Raw genomic sequence first — 26,185 nt, 5'->3', positions numbered from 1 at the left:
TAATAAAGTGTCACAGACTAGGTGGCTTAAAAAACAGAACTTCACCGTCTCACAGTGCTAGAGGCTGGAAGTCTGAGATCCGGGTCTTACAGGGTTCGTTCCTTCTGAACGCTGTGAGAGAGAATCTGCCCCCTGCCTCCCTCCTGACTTCTGTGGTTTGCTAGAGAAATCTTCGGCATTCCTTGGTTGGCAGAAGCATCACCCTGATCCCTGCCTTCAGCTTCACATGACATTCTCCCTGTGTGCATTGTCTCCACGTTTCCCCTGCTTATGAGGACACCAGTCATTCCGGATTAGGCCCTCGTCTTGACTAATTACACCTGCATCTTATTTACACCACACTTTTCAAATAAAGTCATAAGTCATATTCTGAGGTATTGGGCATTAGCACTTCAATATATGAATGTTAGGGGAATGCAATTCAATCCATACAGTATTATAAATGGAAAACCACTGTCACTTTCCACATGAAGAAGGTAAACATGAAAGGAAAATGCAATGACAATCAGTGCCTATAAATTCTAATTAGAAGCTGTGGCCTCCCTCAGGCTCTGAACCTGAGACTTGCTTTCTTTGTTAAAAAGGGAGATGAGACAGTGCTAGCAAGGAGTGAAAGATCTACGAGCATCAATGACTTTTACACTACGGGATTCACTACTCCCTTCCCAGGCTGCTCGTGTTGCATGTCCTACATTTGAGAAATCTGCGCAAATTGTCCCAAAGAAGATTAGACATTAATGCCCAAATCCTTAAAGCCATTAACTAGAGCCCATGTTTTCTAACCATGCCCAAAGTCTCCCTATTTCTTATATTCTGTTTGTTGTTTATTCGATTTGTTTTGCTTCCCTCTGCGTTTCTAGATCGAGACAACCAGTCCATCCTCATCACGTGAGTAACCCGTGTTTGCAGCACGATGACTTGAACACCAGCGCCGTCTCTTCCGCTCTCCTCTATCCCCTTCCTTTTAAATCCACAGTGGAGAGTCTGGGGCTGGGAAGACGGTGAACACCAAGCGTGTTATCCAGTACTTTGCAACAATTGCAGTCACTGGGGACAAGAAGAAGGAGTCGCAGCCAGGCAAAATGCAGGTGAGCAGCTGCCTGGCCCCTTCCCCCAAGGGCTTGTTGGAATGAGTGTGACTGAAAGACTGATTGAGCACCAAGTGTATGCAAGGTGTGCACTCAGCAGAGATGGGTAGGTAAGAAAAACTCTGTTTCTCCTCTCCATAGTCTCACACAGAGCACTTCTGACACCATGTGTGCGGGGTTTTGCCACACCTCGCAATTCTCCAGTTCTCCATGGACACCAACTGGGCGTCCTACAGTTCAATTCAATTCTCACACTAACTACCTGGACACAAAGAGTCACATCCCATGAGTTAAGGGTTCAGTCCCACAAGACTACCTCCATTTCAGATACTGGTCGCAAGTCCAGGTCTCCTGAACTTGTAAGCAACAGGCTGTTAATTGGGGGTTCTCATGATAATTTACTAGAATGGATCTTTGAACTCAGGGAAATGCTTTACTTACATTTACCAGTTTATTATAAAGGATGCAACTTAGGGACAGTCAAATGGAAAAGATGCATAGGGCAAGGTATTCGGGAGAGGTGTGGAGCTTCCATGCCCTCTCTGGACACACCACCCTCCCAGCACCACCTGGAAGCTCCCAAAACCCCTTTGTGTAGGGTTTTTATGGAGGCTCCATTACATAGACACGATAGATTAAATCATTGGCCATTGGCAATTGACTCAACCATTAGCCCCCTTCCTCCCCAGAGGTCAGGGGTGGGGCTGAAATCTCCAACCTTCTAATCATGTGGTCAGTTCCCCTGGCAACCTGCCCCCACCTGAAGCTATCTAGGAGCCCCCAGCCGTAAAGTGGCACCTTAGCACACAAAGACACTTACCATTTCAGAGATTCCAATGGTTTTAGGATCTATGTGCCAGGAAACCAGATGAAGACCAAAATATAGATTTCTTATAGTACAATATCTCTTGGGGCAAAGCAAGAAGTGGTTCCACCCGAGTGGACTTGGGTTCTAGCACCAGCTCCCTTAGCAACAGCTGAGTGACCTTGACCAACTCCACGTGCTCCTCTGGAGAAGGAATTGGTCACGCCAGTGGTTCTCAAACTGGAGCACACATCAGGATCAACAAGATGGCTTCTTCACAAGGGACAGTGGGGTCCCAGGCCCAGAATTCCTGATTGCGTAGGTCTAAGGTGGGACCTCATATTTGACATTTCAAACATGTTCCCAGGTAGTGTTCAGGCTGCTGGTCCAGGGGCCACACTTGGAGAACCACTAGGTTCGATGGCAGTTTCCAAATTGCTCTGGACCAGAAGGGTAATTAATCATCGAGGTGAGGGTAAAAACCCTGCTTTCTATAGTTGATTTCTGAATAATAACTCTCATAAAATATTTTTTGCTACTTAAAAACTTTTTCAAGAATGACTATTTCTGTCATATCATCTCTTAGGTCACTTACATTGCTCACATTCTAGTTCTCCTTCTGAACACAAATGTCTGTGATGTTAGGTAGGTCACATGCATGAGGTAACAGAAGTACATGTTCCATAATTTATATGAAATGTTATCAGAAAGGCAGTCTGGATGTCATGACAGAGAGGGTGATGTTCTAGCCTGGAATTTGCATGACCTGAAGTCGCTTGGATGCTGTACTCACAAGAGCCTCTCTGGGATGGGACCTTGAAGACTCCTTTGGTGGGTGGAGCGAGGACTGTGGACTCTGCACTGGCCACCAAGGGAGGCTGGTCAACATCTCTCCAGGACGCTGCCAAGAGCACCTCCACTTCTGAGTCACTAGGGGGCTACTTCAGAAAATGGTCCAAAGTCCTCTCCTTTCCTCTTCTTATTTATTACTAGGGAACTCTGGAGGATCAGATCATTCAGGCCAATCCACTGCTGGAAGCCTTTGGAAATGCCAAAACTGTGAGGAACGACAACTCCTCTAGATTTGTAAGATCCAGTGCAATTTTCAACTATCCCCAAAAACCCACACCCTCTCTTGAAATGCTGGATGTGAAAAATTGCCACATAAACTAGAATATGCCAGGCCAAATGATTCAGATCAGTCTACCCACCTGGAATATTTTGATGCGCTTTGAAGAACGTGTGGGCTTCTTCCCTGCAGAGGGATGATTTAGCTGAGCTTCCCTAATTAGTCAGTATCACCTCACAGTGCCCTGAAGTCACTCACAGAGATTCAAATTCCATAATTAGCAGTTCTTTTATGCTAAAATTGGTCTCTCTGTGTAGAAACATTTTAAAATGTAAAAGTCCATTGAACAATATCCGTTGACTTAGCTACAAAAACCTTAGTGTGCATAACATTAGCAGGTTTGACTTCTTCCAGTCTAGTAGGCATTGAGAGTAGTGAAGGTAGGAGAAGAGCTCAAAAATTGGGACTAGATTGATACATTGGAACTAGATTGATACTGAAGGATATGCCCCATCCTTTGACATTTCACTTAAGACTGGCTCAACTTAAGAGGCATTTATTTCCACACTGGCCAACAAACATCCAACCCTCTGTTTCATTTCACTGGTCAGTGGAGCAAGAACTCAGAGGTGAAACTCCCATGTATGCCTGTAGTTGCATAAGTGCATCAGAACGTCACACATGTCAATAGTTGAATAACCTCAAGCTCACATTTTATTGTCTCCCTTCAAAGATAAAATGGTTATTGATGAGAAAGTAGATGCATCTATCAAGGACCATGGCTCTGAGCTGTGACCTTTCTTTCCTTGGATACACGCTTTTTACCTTTTGCATTGCCATTTGCACATCTGTCTTCCTGGGTACACAACTAAACTCCTCTTCTTTGCGGGAGGTCTGGGGACATGTTACATGGCCAAGGTGTGTTACACATGCCTGGACCAAGTTAGTTATTGCACTGACCTGACTCCAGCTTAAAGTGGAAGACATGCCTTCAGGAGCTCCTGTTATCACCCCCTCTAATTTAGTTCATAGATCTCTCCTCTTGGCCCTGACCCAGAATTCACAATCATTCTAGTTATTCTGTTCCTCCTTCCACCTTCCACACATTTGCAGGCTAGGGGTGACTTCCATTGACTTCCATTAAGCAGCTAAAAATACTGAAGACCCAACACTTGCAATTCACGCATATCTCCACCGACCCTTCACTAACTTTTCCTAGGCTTCCTTCAGACAATATTGAGAATATTACTGAGTACAGATCACATTTCAGACTCAGTGGGTGAACAAGCAAGGCAACATTTTTGTTCTCAAACTTGCTGACAGTGTGGTAGGGAACCAATTAAGCAGATAATATAAGAAGGGAGTACACACACACACACACACACACACACAAAATTTCACCTCCCAAAAAAATGTCAGACAGACAATACAGCCAGGTTATCGACTCGAAGGCATTATGAAGAGTTTGAGAATCCAGATATAACAGAGCAAGATAAAAACCAAGGAAGCAGTCAAGAATGAAGTGGTCCCAGGAAGACAGTCAAAGAGGAAACCTGCAGGCATCCCCTGAGTGGTAGGAACAGGACCAGGTGCTTCGGTAGAGCTACCTGAGTGGTGGCTGACTCAGCTTGGGAACTCCGGATACTGGCAAACAGGGAGGAGGGAAGTACTCATGCTCTGGCATCACTTCCTACCCATCTGTGCTAGTGCCCATGGAGGCCAACCACAGAATCGTGTAAGTCAAATAACTGTACGACTTTCCACCTGCTATTGAATAGGGGAAGTTCATTCGGATTCATTTTGGAGCCACGGGAAAGCTAGCATCAGCGGATATTGAAACCTGTGAGTCCAGTCATTCTACACATAACCTTGGTATTTGGCCACACGGTCATCTCTCAGGAACCTGAAATCACATCATTTTTTGTTACCTTAGATCTCTTAGAAAAATCCAGAGTGACGTTTCAGTTATCCAGTGAGAGAAGCTATCATATTTTTTACCAAATCATGTCAAACAAGAAACCAGAACTAATTGGTAAGCTCTCCAGATATTGTTCTTATCTTCAAAATCAGCGACATTGGACAAAACCCCAGGGTAAGTTGTGCATAAGATGTTAAAGGGATCTTGTGTTTCACAGACCTGCTTCTGATTTCCACCAACCCCTTTGACTTCCCCTTCGTGAGCCAAGGAGAAGTCACAGTGGCCAGCATTGACGACAGTGAAGAACTATTGGCAACTGACGTAAGCATGTTACTTCTTTGTGTGTTTACACGCAGAATTGTTGAGCTTGTGGACTGAGAGGCACTTTAGTGGAATAGTGGGAAAACTGGGATCCAGCATGATACGTAATTAGACCAAAGATCTCAGAGATCAAGAGCTCAGAGAATGTGTAATACTGGTCCCCTCCCTACTCAGCTCCACTGCGCAAGATTCCAAAATCGAAATCCAGAAGGTTCCCCAAACAGGCCTTCGGTTCTATTTGCCAGAATTTTAATTACAATAAATTTTTGCATTTATAGGGTCTTTAACATTTGTTGGAAATTTTCAAGTTACCAAGCCTTCTACATGGTTCTTCAAGAAAATTTAGAACATACAAAAAAAATAAATAAATAAACACATAAAGCAGGAGAAAAGCCCACTTTGTACCAGTCTCTCCATTTGTCTTTCTACCTACCACTTTGGGCTCACCTATGGCACCCACTTCCTCAGTATACCTGTCAGGCTTAAGGCCTTATCTTTGGAGGGTAGCTACAGGATTAATAATCATAATAAAAATAACAATATTTGACTCTATTGAGCACTTACATGCGGCAGGCACCGAGATAAATGACTTTACCTGCATTATCTCATTTTAGCCTCAAAAGCACCTCTGGCATAGGTACCACTATTGTCCCCATTTCACAAATGTGGAAGCTGAGTCTCAGAAAAGTACATAATTTTCCTGAAGATGCATCTTGTAAATGACAGAGTGTTTAAACCCAGGTCTTCCTAACCCCAGAACATGCATTTTTAATTAGAATATACTATCTCTGAGTAATTCATCTCCACCTGTGCTGGCTCTACCCTCATCAAAGCTGCAAGAGCTTGCAGAAAGGAGTCTTATTCATCATCCTAAGAACAGTGCCCCATGACTAGCTTCTTAACCTTCTTTTGGTGACATTTCCAGGTGACTCTAATTGTTTTAAGGCAAATAAAAAATGTTCATAACCAAAGACTTCAGTTATCTTAAAGTATAGTTATGTTAAAATAAAAACTTCAGGCAAATTAAATTTAGTAGAGTTTATTTGAGCAAAGAATGCTTCGTGAATCAGACAGCATTTAGAACCATGAGAGGTTCAGAGAGCTCCATCCAGCAAGGCGGATGGACAGTATTTATGGACAGAAAAAAGAAGTGATGTACAAAACAGCTTGATTGGTTGCAGCTCTACATTTGTCTTATTTGAGCATGGTGTTTGAGGCATTTGTCCCGTATGGACATGGTCTGATCAGATGGCAGCCTGTGATTGGCTGAGACTCAGCTATTTGGTACAAAAATATACTCATAGTTAGGTTATAGTTTGTTTATGTTGTAAGTTAGGTTACAGTTCACCACATACAGAGGCAGATTTAGATCAAATTTAATTTAACAGTTGTTATATATTTTTAAACATGTTTCCCCAGTTTTCACTAATTTGTGAGCACAGAAAGGGCCAGGCTAATGACTGATGCGAGGCCTCCAGCCCCCAAGAAATGTCCTTCTAAAGAATTCGAAATCACCAGAGGTGTCTCCTGTCCTCACTGTGGATGCTTTGCTGCCAGGTGCTGCTGTTGCTCCTGCCTCTCATGGAGCTTCTCCTGGGTGACACTTTGAGGCCAAGTAGAGGGAGAACGGTCTCCTCCCCCAAAGATGACATTGTCCAAGAGACTCCCCAGGCAGTAATGCTCTCACCTGGCTCCTCTCAGTGTTTAGTGAAAGAGTTTTTTCTCCTTTAACCTCCAGCAACCCCTCCCTGGGACAAAGATACGCCTCCGTGAGATGGGATTTGGATTCAAGGGATGGCCATTATGGGCTCAGAGTCTCTCCCCATCAGTCAGCTCTTCACATAGGCTCTTCCTCCCCAAAGGGAGCATTACTCAGGGAGAGCCTCACTCCCCGTACCATCCCGCTGATGTACTAGGTCTATCCTACCAGCGCACTGGACGTGTCCAGACATGTTTCAACAGACTGCAAACCTTGCTGCATAATCAATATGTATACCCCAGAGAAGGATGTTTTTAGTTGAAACTTTTACAGTAGAAGACGGGCAAATTGGTTACAAAACCAAACCAGCAACTACTGTAGGATTTGAAGTGACTCAGCCCTTCAAATCTCCAGTCCCCAGGCTTACCACATCCTCCCTGTGTGACTTGGGGCAGGTTACTTACCCTCATAGAACCTCCGTTTTTCACCCAGAAATTCGGAAAAATCTGTACACCTAACGGATCCTAATGGAGATGTAATGAGATAATGTACAGATGGTGCCAACCCAGTGCCTAGCACATAGAAAGGGCTCTGTAAATGTTTACCCCTTTCTCATTTCATTTGAAAAATGATGTTACTATCTTCAATGGCCTTCCCTTCCCGATCTAATATTCTATAATGCATATTGTCTTGAGTCTGAACAACACTGGAATTCCTGGACTGCAAAAGCAAAGTCTCCAGCTGTTGGACACTATTTCTCCATCACTGTTCATGACATTTCCTTCTCTCAGTATCATGCAATGCTTCCCAATTGCCTCCTCCAGAAAAGAGCCCCCAAATCTATGAACAGTGGGAAAAGATTATAATCAGTTCTTATTTTATGGAATAAAACAGATAATTTATATTTTCTTCCCATAATCTCCATCCAACTACACAAACATATTAAGTAAATGATCTTTAACTGCTAACTTACCACACCCCACCTGTCATCCGCTTATTCTGGCAAATGCTGTCTCATGTACTAAACAAAAGGAAAGGTAAGGCCAGGAACAAACTGCACATGGCTCCCTGAGCCCTGCTGTGATGGCTGCCCTTTCTCTCTCAGAGCGCCATTGACATCCTGGGCTTCAGCTCAGAGGAGAAAGTTGGTATCTACAAGCTGACAGGAGCCGTGATGCATTATGGAAACATGAAGTTCAAGCAGAAGCAGCGAGAGGAACAGGCAGAGCCAGATGGCACCGAAGGTAACCGCACCTGGGAAGGGGGCTGGGATTGGACTCTCCGCCCGAGTTCATGCTTGCACTGGGCCACGTGAGATAAACTGCATTCATTTTAAGAGTTGCTCCTCCAAAATTATATAAACCGAATTTGGGTTGCCTGAAGCTCATTGTACACGCACTGGGGAAGCCTGCTCACTCGGTCCAGGGCTCCTACAGTGGGGAATCCTTGAAAAACAAAAATCATCATTCTCATAAATGAATAATCACCATCCACTCCATCTTTCACCATCTCAGTTTACCTGTTTCTTTAAGGTGAACTATGAAAAAATACCGTTAAGTGAAGTTCACTTTCTCTCTGCGTATATCATTATTAATGTCCAGAGTGCAGTCCTAATCCTTCAGGCCTAAAATGGGGACTGTGGTAAAGTGGGGGCCAAGTTTTCTTCCTCTCATCTCTTCCACCCCTGACATCTGTTGAAATTGACCCTGAACCAAGATCTGATGAACAAACTTCCTTCCTGTAACTCTGACCTCCTGGTCCTACCATTGCCCTGGGCCTCCTCCCTAAGAGGCCTGGAAATAGAGCAGAGGGCAGTGGGAGGGGACAGACCCTCCTTATGTCCTACTTGCTGGACTTCTGGTCTCTCACAATGCATCTGACAAGTTCCTTGAGTAAAAGGCTGGCAACATGGGTCGCCCCTGGTAGTTCTACCTTTTGATTACATCCCCGCAGTGTGTAAAACAGTGTGTTTTAAACCCGCAGGCAATAAAAAGGAACTGTAGCCATGAATTAAAGGCCAGTAAAATCTACATGACGTTATCAGTATCCTATAAAGGCTCATCTGATTAGGTTAGATCTGCCTGGGATAATCTCCCTTCTCATTAACTCAAAATCAACTGATCGGTAACCTCATTATGGCAATGATATCCCATCACAGTCACAGGCCCCTCCCACACTCCAGGGAAGGAGATTATACATGGCATGTACACCAGGGGGTGCTAACCAACAAGAGAGAAACTCCAAGTGTTCACTCAGGAAACGCTTCTGACTGGGGTAATCAGGGAAGTCTTCCTAGAGGAGGGGGCACTGACTTGGACTTTGAAGGATGAGTAGGATTCTGAATGACGTGGGGGAGAGATCAGTCCAGGCAGAAGAAACGTCATGAGCAAGGAGGCAGAGGAAGGAATGCGACGGGGACCGAGGGACAGAGGTCTACTTTTACTATAAAACAGGATATGTGCAGTGAATTGGTAAGAGATGAGAATTAAAAAGTGATGATTTTGGCATCAGTTCGGGAAGGCCTTGAGTGCCAGGATGAATGGTTCAGAACGTATGTGGTAGGCCACAGAAGTCACTGATGCTCCAGGTAGCAGGGGAAATAATGTGAACAACCCGAAATTAATCTGTCAGCAGCCAGGCTCACCAAGAGCAGTGAATCTTGGAAAAAAGTGTCATCAGGCTCCTCAGCAAGGGGGACTGGATTGACACACCTCCCCAGCAGGTGGGGAAGAGGTGTCCCAGACCCTCTTCCAGCCCCAGCAGCCGTGTTTTCTGTGTTTAGGAGAGAAAGTGGAGGGCTCTAATCAGGGCCCGAGCTCCAGTGACATCAGCGATGATACCAATCCAAGTTAGCATTTGCATCAGGCATGCTTCACGACAGCACTATAACATGGGTACTGTCACAGTCCCCCATTTTATAGATGACAAAACTGAGGCACAAAGAAGCAAAACCAAGATCTGAATCCAGGCAGTCTGACTTGAGAGCCCAGGTTCTTTGCTGCGACCCTATGCTGCGACTGTCAGAAACGGTGGAGAGGCCAGCAATGTTGAGAGTGAAATGAGCAGGACTTGGTGCCTGTCTGCACACGGGCATGTCAGGGTTAGGAGATGAGGATCTATCACCCCAAGCTGTCAAGTTTAAGTGACTAGTAGAAGAATAATGGTTCCATTCACCTAAATGGGCAAAGCAGGAAGAGGAGATAGTTTGAGCAGAGAGTAAAGCACACATTTGTCCTCTGCTTAAGTACTGAACAAATACCATCCTGGATTTTTATTAACTTACCACCCCAAATAGCAATGAGGTGAGGGTCCAAACCGAGGAGGAGCTGTCCCTGGGGAGGAATATTTCTCTACCTTCTCGATGAGCTCAATGCAGGCAGCCAGGTCCATCCCAGAGTCGATGAATGTCCACTGAGATATACAAAATGACACAGCCTGTGAACTACATGAAACTGCCAACATTCAACTGCTTGTGACCATCTGCAAACACTTGAAGGCAGGGTCAAGGTTTCACGCTCCTCCCTCAGCTATTAGCGCGACACTTTGCATAAATTTGGAAGGTGCCTAACGTATGTTGCCAGCTGCCCACATGATGCCTCCTTTACTCATATACCATTTAAATGTATTATCAGACTCCAATGCTGCTATGTGATTAATATCTTTTTTATGAAATTGAAATATCAGTGGGTCAGGATCAACTAAGAAACTTATTATTGTTCAAGGTTGCATCTAGGAGGCTAATCGGAAGTTCTTGGGAACCACAGGCCCCTGAACTATGGGACTGAAGCTTTGTTGAACAAGCCCAAGCCTGGTACACATAAGAGAACATGAAAACATCAAAAAGAATTATAGAAAATATTTCTGGGAGGAGCCAGGTCTTGAGTGGACACTTAAGCAGCTGCTGTTTTTGCATGATGACGTTTCTCCTCTTTCTTTAGTGGCTGACAAAGCTGGATACCTCATGGGTCTGAATTCTGCTGAAATGCTGAAAGGCCTGTGCTGTCCACGGGTGAAGGTTGGGAACGAATATGTCACTAAGGGGCAAAATGTCCAGCAGGTAATGGAGGTGCTCTCAATCCAGTTGCTTGAGGTATTTTGCAATTTCTCATCAGCCATCATCTTAAAGTTCTTTTGGTTGCAGGTATCGGAAATGCATATGAAACTAGCTTTAGCATTAAGGGCAAATTCATTTTGGGCCTCCGGGGTAAATCAAAGCCTGCAAATCGAAGAGGGCCCATTGGACAGCATAAGGGCCTGGAGCCAGGCAATGCAGAACCCTCTGAGCCAGGCAGCTTCCCTCCAGCCCCTTCTCCGGAGCTCATGGGCTGTCCTCTCCCTGCTCTGTTGTGCACTTGCTGGGCGGATAAGCTTTCTCCACCTCTCCTGTCCACCGCTACCCCAGAGCTCCCAAGTTTACGTCTCTGTGTTTCCAGCCTCACCCTGAGACTGAAGCCAGTGTTTTTTGATCCCAATTCTAGATTCTCAGGAAAGACACTCCAATTAACCCAGCCTGGATCAAATTCACCCTGGTCTGATTAAGTGTGGCCAGGGGCTGGAATCATATGTTATAACCATGGACGTTAGAAAACTGTCTTTGCAAATGAGATAGTTCTTGGAGAAAGGGGAACACAGCTGGGCACACATCTCAAGAAATATTTAATGTTATGTCAAATTATATGAAATTGCCAATTTATCAACTGCTTTTGACCTTCAAGATGTCAATTTCCTGTTTCAGCTTCATGTAGCCATAAAAACACTAACTGGAGTGTTGAGTGGCTGATCTTTCTTTAAGGTGACCAACTCGGTGGGTGCTCTGGCCAAAGCCATCTACGAGAAGATGTTCCTGTGGATGGTCACTCGCATCAACCAGCAGCTGGACACCAAGCAGCCCAGGCAGTACTTCATCGGGGTCTTGGACATCGCTGGCTTTGAGATCTTCGATGTGAGTGGTTTGGGTAAAACAACTGGCAGGAAAAGACCTTTCTACTTTGTCACCTGCTTTGCTGAATCCCCAGTGTGGTTTCCAAACTCACTCAAACTCTTTGGTATTTGAAATGTCCAGTTCAACAGCCTGGAGCAGCTGTGCATCAACTTCACCAATGAGAAGCTGCAGCAGTTTTTCAACCACCACATGTTCGTGCTGGAGCAGGAGGAGTACAAGAAGGAAGGCATCGAGTGGGAGTTCATTGACTTCGGCATGGACCTGGCTGCCTGCATCGAGCTCATTGAGAAGGTAGAGAAATGCTACTCCCCAGGGACACCTCCTGCTGGGTTGGGACCCTCCTCTTGTTGCTCTGACTCTTCCCTGTTAAGACGTTGGTGCCCCTGATGCTCTGCCCCAGGCTGCGAGCCTTCAGGTAGATAACTGAATCCCGTTGTGCAGAGAGGGCGAGTGTCCCAGATCTCCTCTAACACCTAAAGAGGCGCATAAGTAGTTAAAATCCCAGGGCTCAGTTATCCCCAAGAATGTGAGTGGAACCCCAGCAAGGACAGTGGCATTTCTCACCTATTTGACTTGCCCAAAGATCCAAGGAGAAGGGATCATGGAACGGTGAGTGTGGTTCTTGGAAGGATGTTGCTATGAAAACAGGAGATAACATTAACTTTTTAAAAAAGGGATTCCCATGACCTTTTGAGCACAGCTCATGTTGGAAGCAGTACATCTTCCTAAGGTGGCTACTGAAAAATCCAGACATTATTGTTCAAAATATTACTCATATTACTTTACGGCTCTGTATGTAACTTTACTTTTTGGGTAAATCTAGTGCTAAAAGTGAGCTTCATTTATATACAGATGATTTCATTCTATGTTCTTTTACTCAAAAAATATTACTTAAGCATGTACTATATGTCTAGCACTGTTTGGTCATCCATGAAGAAGAACAAGAGCCTTGCTCTCACCAGCTTATATTCCAGGGTTGCCAATACCAGAGTGAGAGCACCCAAAAAGTTCTCTTTTGGTTTCTCTATACTGTGGAGCCCTTGATAGGTACTATTAAGTGTGGAAGCAGAGTCTCTGTTATCCTCTTTCCAGCCAATGGGCATCTTCTCCATCCTGGAAGAGGAGTGCATGTTCCCCAAGGCTACGGACACCTCCTTCAAGAACAAGCTGTATGACCAGCACCTGGGCAAGTCCAACAACTTCCAGAAGCCCAAGCCTACCAAAGGCAAGGCTGAGGCCCACTTCTCCCTGGTGCACTACGCCGGCACCGTGGACTACAACATCACTGGCTGGCTTGACAAGAACAAGGACCCCCTGAATGAGACCGTGGTCGGGCTGTACCAGAAGTCTTCGCTGAAGCTGCTGTCCTTCCTTTTCTCCAACTACGCTGGTGCAGAAGCAGGTAAAATTTCATCATTTTCCCTCCTGTGGAAATCTCTGTGTAATTACTCATAACCCAGAGCTGCTCATGAAGAACCATAGTCAACATAAGCTCCAGGTTGAGTTTGACGTATGTGTCTGTCTTTGATCTCCATTTTTCTTCCTCCTTCTCCTCCTCCTCCTTAAGAGATTGGGTTCTACGATGGTACATAGGACCCCTCAGTGGACAAGATAGCCAACATCACATTGTTGGATAGCATTTCATTGAGGTATAATTCACATATGGTAAAATTCACCCTTTAAAACCTTCAGTGGTTCTTAGTATATTCACAAGGTTGTGTGACCATCACCACTGTCTAATTCAATAACATTCCTATCACCCCTTAACCCATAAGTAGTCACTCTGCATTCCCATCCCCAGCCTCTGGCAACCACACATTCATCTACTTTCCGTCCCTATGGATTTGCCTATTCTGGACATTTCCTATAAATTGAATTATGCACCGTGTGGTCTTGGGTGTCTGGTTTCTTTTAATAGGGCTAATGTTTTCAAGGTCTGTCTATGTTGTTGCAGGTATCAGGACTTCGTTCTTTCTCTAGACAAATAACATTCCATGGTATGAATAAACCACGTTTATCTGGTTTATTTTTAACCGATTATCAGTTCACGGGCATTTGGGTTGTATCCACTTCTTGGCTATTGTGAATAATGAGACTATGAACATTTGTATACAAGTTTCCATGTGGACATACGCTGCCAGTTCTCTTGGGTATTTATAGTACCTAGGAGTGGAATTACTAGGTCATATGGTAATTATGTTTAACTTTTTGAGGAACTACTGAACTCTTTCCAAAAGTGGCTATGCAAGCCACTACCGTTGCTTAAGGCTAATAATATATACTTTTTTAAATAGTTTCCAAAATGGAGTTTTTAAATTATGTGCTATTTTAAATGCATAAATTTAATAAAGTAATGCTTTTAGTTTGAAAATATATGCAATATAATCATTTGTTACATAATTAGATCATTTAAAAAATTGATATCTGGTGTATTCAGGCAGAGGAATGCAATAAATGGGCATAAGTGTAAACTTAGATGAAGAAAATCCTTTTCTTTCAACCTGATAAGGGTGTCTCTGTCACTGTACTGCATAACCTCGCTTAGAGAGAACACCAAGATGTGAACATTATAGACCCCGTGTGGACGTGGATCTGGGGAAGGCACTTTCCAGCCTCTCCCCTCCCAACCTAAACACAGATTCACAGGAGGGTGAGGTGAAAGGAAGAGAAGGGAAAGTGAGACATTAACGTTTTCTAGGTATTGGAGGCTAAATCTGAAATTGAGCCATGCAGAAAAAGTAGACCAAGTATCACCAACTCCAAATTAAGATGGCCAATTGGGTTGTTTCCTTTAGAAAAGAAAAAAAAACCAACGTGTGGAATATTCTTGAGAAAATTCCGTTTTATTACTTGCAGTTACTTCCTCGTTAAGTGACAGACAGGGACTCAAGGATAAAAGGGCATAAACTCATGAAAGAAACGACGATCATTAAGAGGAACGTCTCAGTCTTACCAAGGTCCGATTTCTAAAGGAAAGGACTCTCCTTTCATACTGAGAGTCTAAGTTACACTCCCGGGGAAACGCCACCCACATCCCACACGTCCCCTTCCCACGGGGATCAAGGTGAGGCGTGTTAAAACACACAGACAAAACCTCAGGTCTGTTATGTCAGAAGGAAACCAGAACTCCCGTTTCCGGGCTGGGAAGCAGGTGTGTAGGAAGCCCACATTGTGCCCCCTGGGCTGCATCTGACATGTGTCTGTCCTTGGGTCTGTCTCCAGGTGACGCTGGGGGAAGCAAGAAGGGCGGCAAGAAGAAGGGCTCCTCTTTCCAGACCGTGTCAGCCGTGTTCAGGGTGCGTGTTTTGGCAGCTCCCACATTCAGCTGTTTTTCTGCCCAGTGGGATGGCATTTGCTAAATGTGCTTGTTTTAATTTGTGTCCCAGGAAAATTTAAACAAATTGATGACCAACCTCAGGAGCACGCACCCTCACTTTGTACGGTGTCTGATTCCCAACGAGACCAAGACTCCTGGTGAGCACCAACCCAATCTTGCCAATTACTCGAACAGAACAGGACGCCCTGAGATGGATGCAAAGCTCTGTGGGTGTGCACGCGGAAAGGGTCATCCTCATTATCGCTTCTCAGAGTAGTCTAGAAATAGGGCTGCCGGATTTAGCAAATAAAAGTACCAGATGTACCCAACACAAAGAAATGATAAATGTTTACGGTGACAGATATCCCAGTTACCCAGACATGATCATTACACATTGTATGCTTGTATCAAAATATCACATGTACACCAAAAATATGTACAATTATTGTGTCTGTGAAAATTAAAAATAAGAAAAAAAAGATGTCGTGTTAAATTCCACTTTCAGATAAACAATGACAAATTTCTTAGTACAAGTATGACCCATGCAGTATATTGGATATAATTACACTAAAAAATTATCCATTATTTATCTGAAATTCAAATTCAACTCGGCATCCCATATTTTACCTAGCACCCCTACTATGAAATCATATCCCGAATATCACATGTACGTATGTAGGCACGTCAGATCCGTAGCTTCATAAGACCTTCAAAGGGCTCTATTGGTCCCCTTTACCCAAAGTTATGAACCACTGCATTTGGCAAATAATCATCTTAGGTATCCCATAATAAAACAGCATCAATAGCAACGGATTTTTTGAGTCCATACTGTATATCAGTAACTTTTTTTATTATCCGTAATCCTGGCAACGGTTCTCTGCAAGATACATGTAATGGTCTCCCTTCTATAGGTGAGAACAATGAGAATCAGAGACCATATTTATAGATACAGAACACCGTGCAGCAGAGTAGACCTTTAGCTGCCACCCAATCCTGATGTGCACATATTCTTGGAGCACAGCTGTTTTTCAGGATCATTTGTCACAAAGAGGAAAATAAACTGTCACGCAGAGCTGTGGCTACAGGGTAGCTCACTCACCAGCAGAGTTGTTCTCTGCCGAACATGAGCCTCCCAGCTCATGATTGAACACCCTGCCTCTGCAGCTTTACAAGTGAACAGAGGTGTAGGTTGTCGAGGAAAATAATCCCAGCTGCACCTATTACTCACCTAAACCAAGCACTTCAGCTCTTCTCTGCCTCAGCTTTCTTGTCTATAAAATAAGGATAAAAATGGCATTTCCATTTATTATTTATTTCTTTAATAAATGCCTATAAAATGGTCGCTCACTTTGTAAATATTAACTCATTTAACCCACCTTGGCAGGTTGTTATGAAGATTAAATGAGCACACACAAGGAAAGCATTTAAAACAGCGCTGGGCACATTGCGAACACCCAGTCCCAGTAGACGTTGGATGTCAATTGCTATTGTCGTTGTTGTTATTATTATTATAATTATTCTTATGACTCAGAACCAGAAACTTTAACTCCCCCATAACCTGGTCTATTATAGTTAGTGGAATTGTATCTTCTGTGGAAGTTGGGTTCAAATATTTAAAGTCTAAGTCAAAGGCAAAAAGCAGCTGCATCATGTTCTATACACGCTGTTTGGGGCATGCTGTGCTTCCTCCCAGTGAGCCAGCTTCTCCTCCGGTGTTGGAACAGAGTTGCTTCTTTGGTTAAGCATCCAAGGAAATTGTTGGCTTGTATGTAGGCGTAGGAAAAAAATCAATTTCCATTGTTGTCGCCGAGCCCGTTTGCACAAATCAAATGTGCACATGGCCTGACTCCTGTCTAAGCAAATGCCTTGCAAGCATCAGATGGTGGGAGGGCGGATTGAACCTCCGTGGATTCCAATGGTGCCCCAGGAGTCCCCAGGGCTTTTGGTCATCCACTGGTTTGCTTTTTCTTATGGAAGGTAAATTTTGGTGACATTTCAGCCCTTTTCTTTTTATTTGGCTTCTCCTTTGCTCTGGCACCTACCTCTCTGTTTTCATTCCCATTTCTGGGAATATATTATCACACAAAAATGCAGGTGACACCTTAGAAAGCACCGGTTGTGTGACCTCTCCATTTTCTAGAAGACTGGAGACTGCGGAGACTTCAGTGCCTCACCCCAGGGAACCCAGAGCTGGGACCGGAAGTCACAGTTCACCATCAAACCTCAAACCCCTTCCCCGCCCCCAGGCGCCCGCAGCGCTGGCTAGTTGCTCTCCCCAACCGCCAGGGCTTCACCAGCCCGGGGTCTCTGCTCTGCCACAGGGCTCCAGCCTCTACTCTGTCTGTCACTCTCCTCCTGTGGGCAGCCTGGGGGCTGCTGAATGTGTGCTGTTGACTGTCCAAAGGCTCATTCACTGCTGTTTCAAAATGTGGGTTTTATTATTGTTCAGATGTGACCAGGAGACAACTGCCATTGAGAAGATAGTCACTCACAGTGCCCAGTAGGAGGGCCACGTCGGGGAGCACAAAGGCTGGGTCAGGGGGCCTGGGAGCACAGGAGATCACAGGCCACAGTCTTCATTGCAGTTTTCATAGGAAGGAACGGGCGAGGCGGGGTAGGGAGCAGGCCGAGTGGTTTGGGATCAGCAGGTTTGAATAGTTTCAGCAGGCTTCAAGGTGCAAGAGCTGCCCTGAGCTGTCTGGTACCTGGCACTGGGGTGATCAGGGCAGAGGAATATTGTCCCAGAGTGTAAGAGGCTGTGAGCGCTGACAAAGGTGAGGGTGGGGGAGTAAGACCTTTGGCTTTGGTTTGCATGTGAAAGGTGTGCTTGCAGGGGAGTCCTTTGCTATCTCTCAGAATCTGCTAGTCCTGGGAGGGGCAGTATCTCCCGGTCAGCAAGGCCCCAAGATGTCAAAGGGTCATAAAATACAGAATATTAAAAAATGTGGTTAGTAACAACTGCCCATGAAGACTGAGGTGGTTGGAGAAAGGAGAGGATGGAAATGATCAACCAGGGGGCAAAAAAGAAAAAATCCTGCAGTGGCTGTCAGAGAAGGGTGAGGATACAGCGCAGGGAACGTTTAAGAAGTTTTGCACATTGGTACAAAGGCGAAGGAGGACCTTTCCCATGGACCAGCTGGAGAGCATCCCAGCCTGGGTTGGGAGGAAGGACACAGAGTGAGCACTCAGAGAACTCAGCTCGGAACTCTGAGTCTGCACAAACCAGACCAGAGGGCCCTGGGAGGGAAGAGAGTCCCGGCTCAGCTCTGCTACCACCTCCCAAAGCCCTTCACCTCTCTGGGCCTCGGGCTCCCCTGGGGCCCTGACATCCCACAGGGTGCCCAGCTCTGGTCTCCCCAACATAAAATGATGGTCTTTAAGTTTCCTTCTGGATCCAAAAGGTTAATTGTCCTATAATTATGCCTTTTCTCCCTGTCCCTGGCTCTTGTGGAGATGGAGGCCTCAGCCCAGTCTTTAACTAGCCCTGGTTGCACCAAACGACCACAGTTTAACTGTTGTATCTACTGAGCCCCTGACATGTGTCGGGGGCTATTTAACCTCATCACTCATCCTAACTCACTTACTCCTCACAACAGCCTTACGAAGTAGATAACACAGGCTGAATATCCCTTATCCGAAATGCTTGAGACCAGAAGTGTTTTGGATTTTAGATTCCTTCAGATTTTGGAATATTTACATATACATAATATCTTGGGATTGGGACCCAAGTCTAAACACCAAATTCATTTATGTTTCATATACCCCTTATGCACATATCCTGAAGGTAATTTTACACAATATTTTTAATAATTTTGTGCATGAAACAAAGTTTAGAACTGCATTTTGACTGTGACCCATCCCATGAGGTCAGGTATGGAATTTTCCACTTGTGTCATCGGGCACTCAAAAAGTTTCAGATTTTGAATTTTCAGATTGGGGATGCTCAACCTGTATTATTATCCTTATTTTACATATAACAAAAGTAGAGGCAGAGAACGTCCAAGTTCACATAGCTGGTGCACAGCAGAGCTGGGGTTCGAACCATTCAGAATCATGACCTGAGAAATAACGGGGGTCAAACTCGATAACTGCCCAGGTCCTCTCCACATCGGCCATTCTCTGAATTTCTGATACATTTTCTCCTTGGTCTTAATCACTTTTTCTCTAGAGAATCACTGCCCGAAAGAACTTTCTGGAATGAAGGAAATGACCTATATCTGCACCGTCCAGTATGCCAGCTGCTGGTTACATGAAATGTGGCTGATGCAACTAAGAAAATGGATTTTTAGTTTCAATACCTTTCAATGCAAACAGCCACAGGTGGCCAATCACTACTATATCAGACAGTGCAGCTCTAGAAAAGCCTTGGAAATTGTCTAATTGTACAGTGATCACTCCTCACAGCAACCAGGGAAGCTTGTGAGCATTCCAGAAGTTTCCAAAAGGTTAAGTCAAAGCCAGCCATAGCCCTCCCCAGCAACTTAGGCCGTAAGGAGACGCATCCCATCGCCAGCGTGCCTTCCTCTAACCCCTCACACAGCCCGAGACAGAACTGTCTCAGTCCCAGTTTGACTCGTGCCTGGTTACCAAGAGTGCCCGTGTTCCCTCCCCACGAGGGCTTGTCCCCGGCTCCTCCCCTTCCACCCAAGCTGTGTCCTCCTCCAACTGCCAGAGCAGGTGCCGAACAGCCGGCAGATGACCCTGCCTAGCCGTCCACCCTGTCCGTCCCCTGCCACAGCCCTCCCTTCTCTGCTGGTCTCCTCTGCCCCCACTGAGGGCACGGTGGGTCTTGCATCCCCATCCTGAGTAGAGGTTGGGATTATTTCCCCTGTGGGGCCTGTGGGCAGGCCCAGCCTAGGGAGACACCTCCACCTTGGAGCTGGCACTGACTCTTCCCGCTCTAGTCTGGGTGGGTTGGAGAGTGTCATGGTGCTTCAGACCATCGAAGACAAACGGTGAAAGAGCCACAGACACACTCTCAGGACATTCTCTCCCCAGGGGTCATGGATCACTACTTGGTGATGCACCAGCTGCGCTGTAACGGAGTCCTCGAGGGCATCCGGATTTGCAGGAAAGGATTCCCCAGCCGGATCCTCTATGCCGACTTCAAACAGCGGTGAGTCACTCTTTCCTTTGCACTTTTCTCCTCTGGAGCAGCAAAGGTGCTCCTGGGGCTGGGCGTCTGGGGAGCTCACAAGGCCGCAGCATCTCTGTGGACCCCATCTTTTGCTTGGGGGACGGCCTCATGCCCATAGCAAGTGCTGGGCAGCCCCAAGTGGCTCTAACACCAGGGCCCAGACTCTGCCTGACTGTGACTCTAGGACAGGATGTCCCAACCTCCGCACCCTGGACCTCTGGGGCTAGCCTGTCCTTTATTGATGAGCTAGTGGGGTCGTCCTGTGCATCGTAGGATTTTAGCAGCATCCCTGGCCTCCACCCAGAGACACGGGTAGCAAACCACACCCCTCCATGCCAAGCTGTGACAATCAAAACTGTCTCCAAACATTGCCAAATCACCCCTAGTTGAGACCCACAGCTATAAGGCCAACTCTCTCCCCCAAGCCACTATCTGGGCCCACAAGTCCAGGCCTCGTCCAGGGTGGAGGAGAGGAGAGGACCCTCCAGAGGTAGAGGAGCCAAGGTCTGAGGTCCCAGTTGATTTCAAGGCTCTTTTAAGTCAGATAAGAACCATTTCCTCTGAAAGCAAAATTCCAGTTGTGCGCTCGGCTGGGCTTCCTTCTTTCATGCTTCTCTCCCTCCGGCCATCGCCTCCAGAATCAAGCCCTCTCTGCCCCTCTCTCCCAGACCAGCTGTACAATATCCTACTGCCACCACCAATGGAGGAGGAGAACATTCTAGACGGCCTGGTATGTGGCACAGGGCCTTTCTGGGGAGTTGTATCCATTCGGGAAACTCTTCTCTCCTCAGGTACCGGATCCTCAATGCCAGTGCTATCCCAGAAGGGCAGTTCATCGACAGCAAAAATGCTTCTGAGAAGCTCCTGAACTCCATCGATGTGGACCGGGAACAGTTCAAGTTCGGCCACACCAAGGTGAGAACAGGTGCAGCTGGGACTCCCCACGTCTCCCACAGCCTGGGCTGCTTGTTGGCTGGTTGGAGAAAGGGCCTCTTTCCTCTTCCGGTCAAGCTGGCCACCCGTGCCCCGTAGCCAGGGAAAGGGAGCCCTGCGTCTAGGCGCGGCGAGCTCTCTCCGTGCTGGTGTGTCTGTGGCTGGGATCTTAACCCACCGAGCAGCAGAAGCAACCAGCGGGGAAGGAGGTGGGGTAGACACATCTGGGAACTTCTCCTAATCTGCTCACAGTTGCACTCTGTGGTCACTTTCTGGACTTGCCTTTGCTGCGAGTGCCAGAGTTCTGCCAGAGCCATTCCACGTGGGTTGGTGGGGCTGGGCACAGACATTAGAATAGGCCACCTCACTGGCCAGGATGGGCCACTGCAGAGACCAGAGCCACAGAGAAGCGAGTCCTGGGAGCCGGATTCCTGCCGGTTCCCACCTGGTGCTGAGGGCCGAGGGCCGGGGTGGGGCAGGAGCAGCCCCCGAGGGCCCAGGTGAACACCTGCTGAAGGTCAAGCAGGGCCCGACTGTCTTTCAATGCAGGTGTTCTTTAAAGCTGGGCTCCTGGGGCTTCTGGAGGAGATGAGAGATGAGAAGCTGGTGACGCTGATGACGCACACGCAGGCCTTGTGCAGGGGCTACCTGATGCGGGTGGAGTTCAAGAAGATGATGGAGAGGAGGTGAAGCAGACCCTCACCTCACCTTATCCTGCCGCCCCCGCCCCCCACTTAGCAGCCGGTGCTCACTCTCTGCTTTCAGTCTTGGGATATCCGAGGCCTCGTTCATTCTTTCATTTATTCATTCATTTAACCAACATCTGCTGAGCTGCATCCTGGGCTGGGTGCTCTGCGTGACACTGGGGACACAGAGGTGAACTCTGCCCTCATGGGGCTCCTGGGGCAGTGGGAGCAGACAGGTGCATGGCTAATTTGAGTGCCTGTGCCAAGCGCAACATTGGAGTTGTATTCAGGGGAGCGGGAGACAGGCAAGAATAGGCCCCAGCCTGGTGGGGGTTGGGGTTGGTATGAAGGGGACAGCAAGAAAAAGCCCTTTCTGAGGGGAGCTTTGCGTGACCTGAGAAAGGATGGCCGGGGCTGCCGTCACTGGAGCACAGGGGAAGAGGCAGGCGGGCAGGTCCCCAGGCATCACGTTCAGAAGCCCGGACTGCATCCTCCGGTTGACAGGGGTGCTGAGGAAGACGAGTGCAGAGATGGGGCATGGGATCGGGTCACTCTGGCTGCTAGGAGGAGGGTGAACTTAGGGGATAAGAGAGGGCAAGACCACGCTGTGGCCACACTCCAAGTAGGTGATAAGGACCTGAATTAGGACATGGGCAGTGGGTGAGAGGAGGGCACGGACTAAGGAATGTTTGAGAGTCTTATTCCCTCAATAATTCAGAGAAGGAACAGCAGCTTTGACGACTGCATATGGTGGGGATTTCGGGGAGAGGGGAATTTGGGTGGGAGCCTCTGCTCCCCAATCCCCGATCCCCGGTGCAGCTCTCACGTTGCCCGGGCCATCATGGGCCATCGTGTATCAGTCAGGAGTAACTCCCAGGCATCCAGCTCCACTAAACAAACGCAAACCAACAAAACAGAAATGAAAAACATCCCAACAAGGGACAGAGAAGTGAGTTTTCAGGCACCTGCGAGCTCTGTGAATACAAAGCCACGGAGGGCAAAGGGGAGGAGAGCGTGTGGGTGACACTGGGGTGTAGGCAGCAGTTGGAATCAGGCAGATAGATCAACCTGCCAGAGCAAGAGACTGGGCGATGACCAAGGACACGTCCTGGGCTTCCACCAACACCTCAGCAGGAAGAGGGAGCCCATTTGGCAAAACAGGAAAAATGTTTTACCATAGAATCAAAGGCAGAGGGAAGTTTCAAAAAGGCAAGAGTTGAGCCAGTCATAGCAGCTGGTGCCTGTAGTTCCAGCTACTGGGGAGACAGGAGGATCACTTGAGTCCAAGAGTTGGAGGCTGCAGTGAGCTATGATCATGCCACTGCACTTCAGCCTGGGCAACCGAGAAAGACTCTATCTCTAAAAAAAAGAAAAGCAAGTCAAGAGTTTATGAACAATTCAAATGTGGGAGAAAAACCCAATAGGAATGAAAGATGCTCATTGCGCTGAGCATTAGGAGGCCACTGGTGCCTCAGGCAGAGCGTTCTCTGCAGGGTGGTGGAGGGGAAGGCAGGGGATAGGAGATCCACGGATGGCCCCATGCCCCCTCTTGCCTCCCCACCTCTGTGCGTGCTGTGTCCTCTGTCCCTCGTTTGCAGACCTGCTCTAGAGCCACAGGATCTGCAACGCCTGGCTGAGCCTCCCTCCCCGCAGCAGGGAAGGACGGAGATTCTGGGGCCCATGGGGTGGGGGAGGGGCGGGAGGACAGAGACCAGACCTCGCTGTCGTTTGTCAACCTGAGTCTCCACGGGTGTGCAGGGACTCCATCTTCTGCATCCAGTACAACATCCGCTCTTTCATGAACGTCAAGCACTGGCCCTGGATGAACCTGTTCTTCAAGATCAAGCCCCTGCTGAAGAGCGCGGAGGCTGAGAAGGAGATGGCCACCATGAAGGAGGACTTCGAGAGAGCCAAGGAGGAACTGGCCAGATCCGAGGCCCGCCGGAAGGAGCTGGAGGAGAAAATGGTCTCCCTGCTGCAGGAAAAGAATGACCTCCAGTTGCAGGTCCAGACTGTAAGTACCTTCAACCTCGGGCTGCAAAACACACACGCTGGAGGACAGAAAAGGAGGAGGAACACTGAGGCCCCCAGCAGGTGTCCATTCAAGAGACAGTGGTGCCACCCAGTGGTCCTGTCGAGTATTGCAGCATTGCCCCGCAAGGGAAGGGAGGACCTGCTCCGCCTTAGCCAGAGCTGTGCGCGCAGGAAGACGCGCCTGCAGCGTGGGTCTGTGCCGTCCTTCAATCCTCCCCGTCTGCCACAGCGAGTAGCCAGATTTCACTGTGGCTATGAGGATGTGTGTGTGTCATCCTAATTAAAATCTGTTAGGAGTATACCAGGTCTTCTGAAAGTCTTATCAATAAAAATACAAATAATTCGTTCAAATTAAATAACCCAGTTCAAAGTAGAAAGAGTAATTTTTCATAAATGATTTATAATAATATGGTTATAATCAAAAAATGCTTTAAAGACGTGCAATTTTTATCAAAGAAATAGGAAACAGGAAATTGTATGTACAATGTGCAACACTCTGGCAGTTTAATTGTCTCGTTTCACAGTTAAGGCATTTGTAATTTTCCCTTTATAATAAACCCACAAATACTTTCACCTTTTGTTTTGTGTGCAAAGCATTTTCTACTCTCTTTTTCATTTTCCCAATCAGCGCAGGGCAGTTATTAGGAGCTCTTTCCCAGGCATAGTGGGCAAGAGAATAAGCTTTGGATCCAGATAACTGGGTTTATATCCCAGATCTTCCCCTTGGTAGCTGGACAAGTTTCTAATCCTCTTTGTGCCTCAGTTTTCTCATCTGTAAAATGGGCATAGTAATAGTACTCACCTCATATGGTTGTTGAGGAATCAGGAAGGTTAGTGTATGTGACGTGTCTAGTACATCGTGCAGGTTTACAGATGCTCAATTGACATTAGCGCTTATTCTTGCCAGTGTCTTTCCATCCATTACCCTGCAACGTGTGTCCGGTTCTTATAATACTCTTATACGGGAAGATAGAGCCAGATTTAGTTTAAAAACAGAATAAGCTAATCTTGGTCTGTTCAAGAGACTCGCCACAGTAGAGTCTTCTGATACCTGTACTTATTCAATCACTGATTCTTGTGTATTTTTAATTTTCTGTTTTGTGGCTCGACGGGGCACAGCTAAGAAGACCTAGGCAGCACTTTTCTGCTGCAAGTCAAAAGGTAGCAGTGTTTTGAAAATACTAGTCAGCTTGGGATCACACAGTAGACGGGTCGTTTTTCAGCTGGTGGTGGCAGGAAGAGTGAGATGGCAAGATATCCACACTTGGCAAATTTCTAGAGGCTTCGTTCTTTAAAGTGAACTTGAACTTCATGAACTCCTTTGGATGAAATTATTTTAAGTGAATTCCTGTTAAGTGAATTATGTCCTGTGTGGTTAAAAATAAAAGAGCATAGGGTGATATGTAAGTGTATGTGCACATGTGTGCAGTCTGTGCACACGCATGCACATGTGTGTGTTCATGAATCATTTCTCGGCTTAGGTCTAGAAAATGGGATTTTGGAAGGTAAGACCTTTTCCTTCTATGGTTTTCCAAGAGGCTGATCAAACTTGAAATGACCTGGTTCTTGCAGGAAACAGAAAATCTCATGGACGCCGAGGAACGGTGCGAAGGACTCATCAAAAGCAAGATCCTACTAGAAGCAAAAGTCAAGGAGCTGACTGAGAGATTGGAAGAAGAGGAAGAAACGAATTCGGATCTGGTTGCCAAAAAAAGGAATCTGGAAGATAAATGCTCCTCTCTCAAAAGAGACATTGACGACCTGGAGCTGACCCTGACCAAGGTTGAGAAGGAGAAGCATGCCACAGAGAACAAGGTGGGCGAACCCAGGGTCCCCGGTCTCTGGGCCAGTCCTCACTCCCTCTCGGTAAGGAGAGGAAAGGCTGGGGCATCAGTCCCTCAACCCAGCACTGCCTGCAAGGGAGGGGCTGGAACCAAGGAGAGGCATAGTTAGGCCCCACTGCATTCTGCCCTCTGCCTTGGTTTTGCTCCCACAAGCTCTTCTCAATTGCCCCTGGTTGTACCATAAACTTGTAGCTTTTTTCTTGAGAAGAAGGACTGTCTCATATTCATCTTTGTTTCTCATGGCACAGGGATAGCAAACAGAAATGCCTGCAGGGGCCGGGCAGATAAGGAAGGAGGCAGAAAACTGGATACCACCAAGGATTGCCAGGGATGTGGGGGTACAGGGACCCCCATGCATTTTCAGCAAGGTATAGATAGATGGAGCCATGAGGA

General features: G+C 46.8%; 1 protein-coding gene across 1 annotated transcript in view; it reads left to right on the top strand.

Annotated features, from left to right (window-relative positions):
- MYH13 (myosin, heavy chain 13, skeletal muscle) overlaps nt 1-26,185 on the top strand; it is an 84,731-nt gene that overhangs the window by 27,153 nt on the left and 31,393 nt on the right. The window contains exons 5-22 of the mRNA XM_012653924.1: nt 861-888; nt 977-1,088; nt 2,887-2,979; nt 4,741-4,804; nt 4,896-4,994; nt 5,098-5,201; nt 8,006-8,144; nt 10,839-10,957; nt 11,693-11,842; nt 11,963-12,133; nt 12,935-13,244; nt 15,065-15,138; nt 15,229-15,316; nt 20,157-20,274; nt 21,087-21,210; nt 21,778-21,914; nt 23,673-23,928; nt 25,521-25,763. Of these exons, the coding sequence (XP_012509378.1) occupies nt 861-888; nt 977-1,088; nt 2,887-2,979; nt 4,741-4,804; nt 4,896-4,994; nt 5,098-5,201; nt 8,006-8,144; nt 10,839-10,957; nt 11,693-11,842; nt 11,963-12,133; nt 12,935-13,244; nt 15,065-15,138; nt 15,229-15,316; nt 20,157-20,274; nt 21,087-21,210; nt 21,778-21,914; nt 23,673-23,928; nt 25,521-25,763 (2,429 nt within the window). The remainder of the gene's footprint in view (nt 1-860; nt 889-976; nt 1,089-2,886; nt 2,980-4,740; nt 4,805-4,895; nt 4,995-5,097; nt 5,202-8,005; nt 8,145-10,838; nt 10,958-11,692; nt 11,843-11,962; nt 12,134-12,934; nt 13,245-15,064; nt 15,139-15,228; nt 15,317-20,156; nt 20,275-21,086; nt 21,211-21,777; nt 21,915-23,672; nt 23,929-25,520; nt 25,764-26,185) is intronic.

The sequence above is a fragment of the Propithecus coquereli genome, unplaced genomic scaffold, assembly GCF_000956105.1.
Source record: "Propithecus coquereli isolate 6110/MARCELLA unplaced genomic scaffold, Pcoq_1.0 Scaffold435, whole genome shotgun sequence".
NCBI lineage: Eukaryota > Metazoa > Chordata > Mammalia > Primates > Indriidae > Propithecus > Propithecus coquereli.
Note: the sequence above shows the minus strand (reverse complement) of the source record. Positions and strands in the feature narration are given on the sequence as shown.